At 29.7% G+C, this 11,964-nt stretch overlaps 3 protein-coding genes across 3 annotated transcripts in view; 2 read left to right on the top strand and 1 right to left on the bottom strand.

The window, feature by feature from the left end:
• Positions 1-5: 5 nt before the first annotated feature.
• On the top strand, positions 6-1,030 carry LOC124493712 (uncharacterized). The gene is made up of 2 exons (XM_075732213.1): positions 6-402; positions 491-1,030. Exons 1-2 carry the CDS (start codon positions 130-132, stop codon positions 911-913), a joined length of 696 nt encoding a protein of 231 aa, XP_075588328.1. The 5' UTR covers positions 6-129; the 3' UTR covers positions 914-1,030.
• mas (trypsin-like serine protease domain-containing protein masquerade) lies at positions 911-5,070 on the bottom strand. Its single transcript, XM_075732206.1, has 6 exons — positions 4,370-5,070; positions 3,894-4,225; positions 2,144-3,838; positions 1,724-2,080; positions 1,501-1,650; positions 911-1,435 (listed from the first exon to the last, which is right to left on the bottom strand). Exons 2-6 carry the CDS (start codon positions 3,997-3,999, stop codon positions 1,113-1,115), a joined length of 2,631 nt encoding a protein of 876 aa, XP_075588321.1. The 5' UTR covers positions 4,000-4,225; positions 4,370-5,070; the 3' UTR covers positions 911-1,112.
• A 408-nt stretch (positions 5,071-5,478) lies between these two features.
• The window catches only part of LOC124493910 (Nuclear autoantigenic sperm protein), a 105,764-nt gene continuing 99,278 nt past the window's right edge, over positions 5,479-11,964 (top strand). Inside the window, exons 1-5 of the mRNA XM_075732205.1 lie at positions 5,479-5,556; positions 5,634-5,858; positions 5,918-6,153; positions 6,218-7,155; positions 7,231-7,419. Coding sequence (XP_075588320.1) covers positions 5,671-5,858; positions 5,918-6,153; positions 6,218-7,155; positions 7,231-7,419 — 1,551 coding nt within the window. The 5' untranslated portion in view covers positions 5,479-5,556; positions 5,634-5,670. The remainder of the gene's footprint in view (positions 5,557-5,633; positions 5,859-5,917; positions 6,154-6,217; positions 7,156-7,230; positions 7,420-11,964) is intronic.

Here is an 11,964-nt window from a genome sequence, read left to right as displayed (position 1 = left end):
CACGCACACACGAATATATTTCAATGTCAAATTCTATATAATTGTCCTTGAAATATGTGAAAATAGATGCGCATACAGAGCGATTTATAGAGATGTTTACATGAGTTTCATAATCATCAAGGATTCTTGATGAATTCAGTAGAAACATATCGATATCAACAAAAACAAAAAAAACTGGAAAAAAATGGAAAAATGTTATTAAAATCATTACAATTTTATCAATCAATTCGAACAATATTATCATTATTAATATTTGGTTGTTGGCTATCGATCATTTTACGTTCATTCATACCGATCATTGTTATCGATGAAATTATTGTTCATTATGAATATGAACAACAGCGACAACAAAATGATGATAATAAAAATGACGATGATGAATTAAAATTACAGGAAATGAAGGTTTGTAATGAACGAAAAAAAAAAATAATAAAAAATTCCAGTTTGTTTTTTCATCATTCTAATGATAATTATGTTTGAATATTCATAGGATTCAATGTTATTATTGACGATTAGTTTTATAATATTTACATCGATAATATCAATAATCGGCATAATCGGCGTGATTGGTGAACGTATTTTATTAACAATAATATATTCATCATTCATAATAATGACATTAATGATCGCCATCATACATATGATACATGATCCATTACTGTGGTTTGGACAAAGCCGAGAAAATTGTTTGGAAACTTCAATATTTCTAATTCTATTAATTACAGTTAATATTTTGATTGTCATTTATATTCGTTTATGGTATTGGCATCATCATCATGATTATCAACGACAACAACAACAACAACAACAGCGGCAACAGCAGCGGCAACAACAACGTCGTTTATTATCAACAACAATTTTCGATGAAAATTATCCATTTATAATTGATTTTCGTCATACTATAAAGATTTAATTTTTTTTCTATATCATTTCCAATCCTGAATATTTATTTTTTTAAAAAAAAGAATTATCATCAATATGAAGTGTGGTCAAGCAAAAATGAAATAAAATGTAAATTTTACAAATGAAATTAATATATGTTGAATATGTTTTATGACACAAATGAAATAAAATGAGATGAGATGAATATTATATAACCCTCTCCTACCAACTTATGCATTTGTACTAACAATTTGATTAATCCAACCGATAAATGCTAATATTTTTACATAAACGCCCGGTACACCATTACGGCCACAACCAAAACCCCATGAAACTAAACCAGTAAGTTCATAATAACCATCTATTGTATGACAAACTAAACCAGAACCACCATCACCTTGACAGGCATCATTGCCACCATGGCCACCGGCACAGAAACTACTTGCCGGTAATATAAATTGTTTTTCCGTAACGGAATTAATTTTCATTATACATTGTTGATCATCAACGATAGGTATTAATGCTTCACGTATTCTTAATGCAATTGGTCCAGCTGAAACAAAAAAAAACGAATTGATTACAATTTAACCAAAAAAAAGTGGAATTAATATCACTTACATTCATGTTGAAATCCATAACCAGTAACCGTACATTGTTTATCTCGTGATAATGATGATGATGAACGATTCGTATTCCATGTAGGTAAACATACTAAACATGTGTTTGGATTCAATTCGATTGGTGATAAAAGTTTCATTAGAGCAATATCTATTAGGTAGAAAAAATATAAAATAATTTTCAAATGATTGATTGATAAATCCATAATAGATTGATTGATTACCATTATCCAATGATTGACTATTATGATTATGATGTACATAAATTGTCTGTACTTTTTGCATTTGTCCAAAACGATTATTACGTGTAAGATCATATTCACCAGCACGAATAAAAATAGCTTCATTTTTACGTAAGTAATTTGTAACACAATGTGCTGCTGTTAATGCCCATTGTTTTCCAATCAATACACCACCGCAAATATATTTATTCTGTTGATTAACCAATGCTATTTGCCAACACCATTCACCTGGATATGAATCACTACCACCAACAACACGTTGACTACGTTTTGATCCTTTTATACCACATACATGTGATGATTGTTTTTGATGTTGTTGTTGTTGCAAAGGTGGAAGATCTATAATTAATTAAAACATATGTTATATTGGAGGATACTGACAAAAAACATATTGATACAAACCTAACATATTTTCATTGTTAGATGATTGGATTGGTACTGGTGAATGTGTTATAATTGGTGGTTTCATTATTGGTGCCGCAATCGAAACTATTCCTGCTACTGGTGGTTTATTATTATTATTATTATCATTCGATGGTTGTAGAATTTGTGATGTTAGCGTTGGATTAGGTTTAGATGCTTGCGACATTTGTTGTTGTTGTTGTGGTGGTGATTGTGGTAGTGGTGGAACTTGTTGTTGGACCATTTTTGTATTATGCAGAAATATTTCCAATTTTTCAATATCAACATTTGAAGCACAACATATTTGTCCTTTAGTAGAACATTTAAAATGTTTATTTATTGAATAACCACCTAAACATGTAAATTTGAACATTGAATTTATACATTTTCCTGGACAAATAAAATTATGTTGTTCATTAATTGATGATGATGATGATTGCATAATATTATCATCATTTGTTGGAACATATCCGGAATTATCTGGAATATTTGTTGGTGGTCGAAAATGAACTTTATTATTACCAGTTTCCATTAGAATCGTTGATGATGATGATGATGATAATGGTGATGGTGGATGATTATTTTTCCTTACGGGAATTAATGGTAATTGTACTCTTGGTGGTTGTTGTTGTATTGATATTTGATGATGATTTGGATAATTATTATTACTACCAGATAAACCAGGAATAATTGATTGGAATGATTGATCAATTTTACCACGTGCACAACAAATAGTACCAGTACCGCAATCTAATGTTTTCAATACTAGCTCCGATGGTTTCGTACACATTCCACTTAGAATGACCGGTAAACATGTACCATCACATGGTGAAATTGTTGGCATTGTTGTTGTTGTAGAAATAATTTCATCACGATTTACACAACAATAACCATGTGCACAATATTGATTATGATCAATTTCATCGCATAACATATGAAATAATGGTACAACACATGTTCCATCACATTGCGGTAATGATGATTGAGTTGTTGTTGTTGTTGTTGTCGTGGTTATAGTGTACGGTGTTGATGATGAGACAGAATGTTGCTGAAATTCGGCACCAATATTTTTCGTTTGATTCATAGCTACTGTTTGTTGTATTAATTTGATAAAATTTTTTGTCATTGTATCCAATGTTGATGGTGATTCAATTTCTAGACAACATTCTTCATCATTATTCGAATTTGGACAATAAGCATCATACAATGGACGTAAACAGAATGCATTACTTGCATGCATTGATGTACATTGTACTGGACATGGATTTGTTTTTATACTTGAATTCTGTTGTTGTTGCTGCTGCTGCTGCTGCTGATAATCTGTATTTGTATAGAATAATGATGGTTCTTGATGATTTATTGTGGTCATCGGCGCCAATGTCGTGGTTGTCGTTAGATGATGATTATTTGATATAACACTAAATGTTTCAGTTGTTGTTGGTTGTGATTGTTCAGTCGATATATTCGATTCGAAAATATCTGAATTTTCCGATGATGATGATGATGATGATTGAGTAGGTAAATGACCAAATATCTGATAATATTGGCTATTCGAAACACAACAACGAGATAGATGACCACCACAGGAAACATTATCTTCAATAACATTATCACAAAATATTGATGTTATAGCATGAACACATTCACCTGGACATGATGATGTTTTATTCACCGTTGTTAATGTATTCCATAAATCTAAATTATAAAATGATAATTAATTTGGGAATTTTTTTCATTCAGAAAAATTTACCTGAAAAATAGCCCGTTTCATTCGATGGTGATCTTTCCGTATCCAATTGTTGTTGTTGTTGATGATGATTTTCATCAACATTTGATATTTTCCGTACAATGAACATTATGATTTTGATTGAATGATTGATGTAAACATAATAATAATAGGAATAATGCAAATGATGATGATTTGAATTTAAATAATAACATTTCTTCTTTTTTTTTATTTCAGATTAATCATCAATGATGATTAGTAACAAGACAAAAATAATGATGTAATCTTATAGCCAAACAGAAAAAACATGTCTAATACACAACAATTGTTGTTGTTGTTGTTGTTTTTCTTTAGTTCTGAAAAAGAAAAACCACAATCCAATGGCAATATATCGATCAATGAAGAATATAACACACACGCACAGACATACAATGAATGAATGGTTGGGTTGGTGAACAAAACGGACTGAACAACAAAAAAAGAAAAAAGTTTTTTTTTACCTTATGTTATTTATTATATATTGTTGATGACGTTCATTTGATTTAAGGGTTCACGTTACCGGTTCAGGTCATTCAATACAATTCTCTGTGTTCATGTATATTGTGTGTGCGTGTGTGAGTGATATCGATGATGATGATGATGATGATAAGGGTATAACCCCAACAAGTTGTTGTTATAAATGCAGGTAGTGTTGTTGTGTATACATATCTAACAACCTGATGATTGAATGGTGGTAATAATGGTGGTGGTGAATAAACAAAATTGGTAAATGAAATGAAATTTTCAACCAACAATGTTTGTGTGAGTTATTTATTATACAACCACCACGAAAATATACCATTGACCATTTGACCAGTGAACAAACAATGAAAAAAATTGAATCAAAATGTAAAAAATGGATGGATGAATGGATGAATAAATGAATTTATCAATTGTCATTCGGGTTATTCACATTTTTTTCGTTTTTGTTGATGGATTGATTCTAATTGATTGTATGCTATAAATGATGGATAAAATCCAAAAAAGAAACTGGTTATGTTTAACAAACCAATTTTCTGAATCATAGAATTTTTGAATGCCATTGTATTGACACACACACACACACACTCGAACAAACATTCATGAACCGGAAATGTAAATTCATTTTTAAAAAAAATATGAACAAAAAAAATCACTCGTCCATTCATTAAAAATCAAATACACTTCAATGATGATGATGAGAGAAAAATTTTATTTTATTCGAATTTTATAGTTCCAGAATCCGACAATAGATGGTGGCACAAGAAGATTTTTGTTCTCATTCTTTTCTCTACCGGCCGTGTACACACTAATTCTTGCGAATGTTCAATGAGAATTCACACACACCGCTTGTGTGCTCGATGACGATATCTGGCAGCAGCTGCCATACTTTTTTTTTTTGCCCGCAGAACATCATCACCAATGTTTTCCCTCGTTTAAGAAGCCGCTTAATGTGACGATACTTAGATCAAACTGTGGTTGTTGTTGTTGTTGTGGTGGTGGTGGTTTTGATTATAACAAACAAATACAAACAGAAAAAAAGTGTTGCTTGTTGGCGCTTGACAAAAATCTTTTGTGTTTGTTTTTTTTTGTGTGGCCGCGGCACATTTTCTTCGATTATTTCAAGTTTTTGTCATTTTTTTCTTCTAATCATTAATCATCAACTAAAGTAAATTTTAAAAAATCTTTATTTATCACAATCATTTTTATTAGGATATTCAATCATTTTGATTTTGAAAAAATCAGTATTTTGTGCTATCATTTCGAAATTCGAAATCAAATCATGGCCGATAATCCATCATCAGCGACAACAACAACAACAACAAATGAAACAACAAATAATATTGTTGGATCAACATCATCATCGAATTTGGAAGAATCGAAAACATCATCATCATCATCATCAACAAAAAATGTAAATCATCATGATGATTCCAATGTTGCAAGTAGTTCGACAAAATTTTCTGAACCGTAAGTATTTATTCTACAGGATTCGATTGCTATTTTTTTTTCACCATTCTATTTTTCAGTGATAAAGAATTATTAACCGAAGCATTACAATCGATGCAACATGGCAAACGTCATATGATCGTTTCAGATTATCGTTCAGCTGTACCTTGTTTTGAAACGGCATGTGAATTTCTTGGCCATCTATATGGTTTACGTGCACTTGAATGTGCTGAAGCCTATCTAAATTATGGTATTGCATTATATGAAATGTCACGTCTTGAAGAAGGTCTTGATGGTGGTATTGTCAATGTTGAAAGTAAGTGTGTTTTGATATTTCTGTTTAATTTTGATCTAATTTTTTCCTAAAAAAATTCTCTTAGATCAACCAGATAGTGGTGAAGATGATGATGATGATGACGGCGACGGTGAAGAAGGTGATGAAGAGGAACAAGAAGAAGGAGAAAATAATGTTGATGGTCAAAAAGAAAAAGCTAAAGTTGATGAAGAAGATGGAGATGAAGTGGAAGATAATGTTGAAACAAATAGTAATGAAAATGAAAAACAAATGGACATTGATCTAATGGAACAACAACAACAGCCATCAACATCGAAAGGACCATCATCGTCATCGGCTGATGTTCCTGGAACATCAGCAACAAATGGTGGTACTGCAAATAATGATGATGAAGAAGAAGATAATGCTTCCAATATTGAAATCGCATATGAAGTATTAACAACTGCCAGAGATATTTATAGCCAACATTTGGATAATAATGAAACATCATTAAATTATGCTGAAGCATTACAAAAACTTGGCGAAATCAGTATTGATTGGGAAAATCCAGATGGTGCTATTGCATTGTTAAATGAATGTCTGGAACATCGTCGTCGGGTATTGAAACCGGATGATCGTTTAATTGCCGTCACCTATCATTATTTAGGTCTTGCATATTCATTTAAATTAATTCATTCAAATTCAACCGTAGCAACATCATCATCATATGATTGTGAAACATCAAATAATTGTTTTCAAAGTGCATTGGATGTTATTAAATTACGTATCGATAATCTAAAGGAAAAAGACACTACCAATATGGATACATTTGAAAAAGCAACATTAGAAAGTGAAATACAACAATTAGAAAGTCTGATACCTGAGATACAATTGAAGATTGAAGATATGAAAGAACAGATTCAAAGTGGTCGTCGTATAATGGATCGTTTGGAAATGGTCGATAAAAAAGAACGTGAAAAGACACAAGAATTTCGTAAATTGGAAAAACCAATTACAAACATTACACATCTGATTAAACGTAAAGTAAGTGATGAGATAAAAGTGAAGCATCAAAAAAAACAAATATTCTAACATTTGGATTTTTTTTTTTAATTTTAGCGTGACGATGATATCGATGGTAACAGTGGTAGTAATAGTAATAGTAATAAAGAAAATGGTACATCAGCAACAACAAATGATGATAATGTGAATGTTCCAAATAAAAAATTATGTTCATCATCATCAACGAATAATGGCAATGTTGCCACACCTTTAGTATCATCAACAACAACAACCACCGAATCATCGACTTATCAAACAACAACAACAAATGAAGAAAAACAATAGCTTACATTAACATCAAAATCACCAAAGAATGGTGACGCAACAACTTTCAACTACTAATTAGATTAATTTCATCTCTTCATCATTATTATTATTCGTTGGTTACATTCATTTGCAATTATTATTATTATGATTTTCACATTTCAATCTGTTTGCAACAATCATTCATTCATTTAATTCAACCATACTCACACACCCACACATACATTTTCATTTTTTTCATTCACATTGGTTCTGGATTTTCGTCATGATAAAGACACAAACACACAAAGAAGAAATAAGAAAACTACCATATCACGATCAATAATTTATTAGGTAAAATGAGAACATGTTTACATCAATGTGTCTGTCACTTGTTTTCAATGTTTTTTTTTAGAATCTAATATATATTTCTTCTCTTTTTTTTAACATGATTCTAAAAAGCAAAAATTCTCTAATAAATGAAATACGTACAGACATAGACATTCAAGAATAAAAAAAAACATGCTTGTGACACATTAAAGTTTTTTCTTTAATTCTATATTCTCTCTCTGTGTGTGTGTGTATTGGAACTTTACTTTTCATTTCATTAATGTATACACAATGCACACACATGCAAACATGCACGAGAATATAATGATATCCTGTGAAAGAAAAATCAAATCTTGTAACCAACCAACCAACCAACCAACAACACTGATTCATGCAATCACATAGTGAAATAGAATCTCTAATTTTCTATATCACACCTACCCACCAAAAAAAGAAAAAAAAATATGCCAGTTCTACAGAATATCATCATCATCATCATACATTATAATATACTATAGTTATGTGTACACTATTTGAAATATTTGTCAATTTGTCACTGGCAAAAAAAAAAGATTCACAACATAATAATTTACATTTATTTCTTGAAGAAAACATTGTTTTTTATTCATTCATTCATTCTTTTTTTTCACATTTAGTTTGCAACAAAATATCAATGTTTTTTATATCTCATCTCATCTCATACCTTATAATAATAACTGTTCATTAGGGAAAAAAAACAATTCACATCAACAATGATAAAATCAATCAATCAATCAATCAATCAATCAATGATTGAATCATTTTCATCATATATAGATAATTATTATTCAAAATTTTCTATCTCTCTCTCTCCATCATTAAATTACATGTTTTATGCTTTAAAAAAAAAAATATTAATTTTCATCCATTTTCCAATTCATTTACCCAATTTGATTTTGAATTAAAGAGAAAAAAAATTTCGGTTCTTGATTTTTTTTTTTTGTGTTTGTTCAATAAATTAAATCCACTCTACACTGCTGTTCTGTTGTTGTCAAATATATTTTTTTTTTTATAAAAAAAAATCAAATCATCATCATCATCATGTTTTCATTGATCGGAAATTGAAAATCCTTTGTATTTGAACATTTTTGCTTCATTATTAAATTCAACGAAATGACAAATTTTCCTTTTTTTTTGCATGGCTATTTTATTGACACTGGTAGACATAAATTTTTTTTTTTTTTGGGCTGTAAACAAAAACAAAAAAAAAAATGCGATAAAACCTTAATCATTTTGTGTCGGTGAAATTTTTCATCATTGTTGTTTGGAATGAAATAGAGAATTGAAAATCTGGAAAACAATAAAATTTGTCACTTGCAACTTATCTTATCGATTGTACTAATTTTGTCAGGATGTCAATGCGCTAATCAGTGGTTCATTCTGAATGATTTCTGCAGACCAAATGAAAAACAAAATCATATAAATAGAAGTATTTGAATAGGATTTTTTTATTGATATATCGAAAATCATCGAATAAACTACACTATCAACAAAAAAAAAATTCAACCATGAATCGATTCAATTTAATTTTCATCATCGGTATCATCGTTATGGTGGTGGCTACACAAACTGTTCAAAGTTTTCCTCCTAGTAATATCTATCGATCACGACGAAGTTATGACGATAATAGCTATGGCTACAGTGGTTATGGATCAAATTATGGAAGCAGATATGGTAGCGGTAGTGGATATGGAAGCGGTAGCCGATATGGAAGCGGTAGTCGATATGGAAGCGGTAGCCGGTACGGTAGTGGATATGGATCCAGTAGCCGATACGGTAGTGGATATGGATCCAGTAGATATGGATACGATGATTAGTAAAAAAAAAAATCAAAATAATTTTTTTTTCCATAATTACAAATATTATTATTCCCGGGATTTGATTAATAAATGAATGAATGAATGAATGAATAAAAAAAAATAAAATTTGCTTTTTCAAACAATGTATATCATCGTTATTGTTACCTTTTTGTGTGAATATTTTTTTTTTTTTTTGATTCGAATCCTTTTTTCAGTTATTTGATTGGAAAAGAATGAAATCCTTTTTTTTTTTTTTTTTGTTCGATGCATTTTTACTTCACAATCATCAACATCATTTTCTTTGGATTAATCTTTGGAAATCAACGACTACAACGACGACGACGACGATGATGATGATGATGATGATGGTTAATCCCATTTTAAATAATGGTATTATTTTCATCATCAGTATTATTTTATTTTTTCTACTTGCACTTTTCTTTTCAATATATATATATTATATATATATAAATCATCATTAGTAGTGAGACAAGCAAGAGCCAGCCAGAATAAAAAAAAGAAAGATATGAATAAAGTTATAATAATAGAGTTTTCGCTATTCTGAATGACTACAGTGGTTGTGATCCATATCCAATTATTTTATTTTTTTTTTTATATACTTGGATTCCATGATTCAGTGATGATGATGATGATGTTCCATTATCGTGTGGGGTTGTTTCAATCCACATGGTCCACACAACATCATCATTTTCAGGAATGATGGTGATTTTCTCTTTCTTTCTTTCCATTTTTTTTTTTTTTTTTTGGTTAATTGATGATGTCTACAACTACAACTACTACTACGATGATGATGATGATGATAACAATATATAACTGAATGCAGCAGAAATACCAAATCATTCATTGGACCGAAATTTGAAGAATTGTACGGAAACCAAGCCAAAATGAATAGAATGAGAAAACTTTCGTTTTTTTTTTCTTATTGTTTTTTTTTTGGTCTCGTTTAAAATTTTCAATTGGGTGGAGCGAAACAACAAAAAAAAAATTCATTAATTTGAATCATTTTGGCCAAATGAAAAATGATAATTTTTGCCTTCATCCGATACGATACGATCAAATAAAACTGTTGCATTGGCGTCATAATTGTATGATGATTCGATTTTTTTTTGTGCAATTCTTGGGTTTTTTTTACAAAAAAATTTTCTTCTTCAATTCATTTCACCATTTTAAAGACCATAGCGATTATGTAATCTCTACTAAAAATACATTTTTACCAAAAGAATTGCTATTACACACATAGTTTTAGCATGACGCTTTTTTTTCATACCAAAAATGATTGATGTTGTTGAACGCACAGACAGCACCAAGACAAACTACCAACATTTAAATGTAATATCCGTAGTCTTGTATAGGATAGTATCGACCAACTTTTTTTTTGAAAAATTATATCCAAAAGAACATGAAAAAAAAGCACAAGAAGCGAAAAAAATGATCAAAGAATCTAAATGATAATGATAACAATGAATGAGAAAAAAAAATTCACACTCAATAATGTAAAAAAACTGGTAGAATCCAAAGTTCATAAGAATGATCATATGATGGAAATATTAGATATCATCATTCGTAACAAACTATACCGGAAAATCCAATGAAAAGAAAAATCACAAATTCATTTCCATTGAAATGAAACGTAAATCGATTAGGATGATGATGATTGAAGCCATATAAGTTGGAAAAATCAAGATTTAAATAGACTGGACAGACACACATATATTTAAAAGATGAAATCTATTTTTTTTTCTTCTTCAAGCTAATTTGTATTCATGGTTTTTTGGATTCAAGGATTACATAAAAACATTATTCAATGTTTGATGTTCAATAATAATGAACACAAGATAATAATAAAAACAGTACTATTTTGACATTTACAGACCAGTTGCTGTTGTTATCGTTGTTGTTTTGGTTGTGAATGAAAATAAACAGTGAACAAAAAAAAACGAGAGTTAATCCTCATCAATTTGACGATTTTTGTTTTGTTTTTTTTCTGTTTATCTCCGTTGTTGTTTGACGATTATGAAATTCATATGAATGGTTTTAATGATTTAAAAAAAAATTGAAAATAAATTTCATTTTTTCCCCCCACTTTGTTCCGCTGTTGATTTACTAATTTGACATGATGATTATTTCGAATTTGGACCATCAATGATAATGATCAACAACAACAATAACAACAACAACAACAACAACTTGCCATTTTGAATGAATGTCAAAATTAAAAAAAAAAAAAAAAATTTTCTCGAATATTCTCGACTATGAAGCTATTGACGATAAAGTCCAGTGATTTAGAGCATTGGATTTGTTGTTTCTTCTCTCAATTGATGGGCAAAAATTTTTTCCTCTTGGTCATTACCGAACAGAA

Source organism: Dermatophagoides farinae, chromosome 6, assembly GCF_024713945.1.
Source record: "Dermatophagoides farinae isolate YC_2012a chromosome 6, ASM2471394v1, whole genome shotgun sequence".
Lineage (NCBI taxonomy): Eukaryota > Metazoa > Arthropoda > Arachnida > Sarcoptiformes > Pyroglyphidae > Dermatophagoides > Dermatophagoides farinae.
Note: the sequence above shows the minus strand (reverse complement) of the source record. Positions and strands in the feature narration are given on the sequence as shown.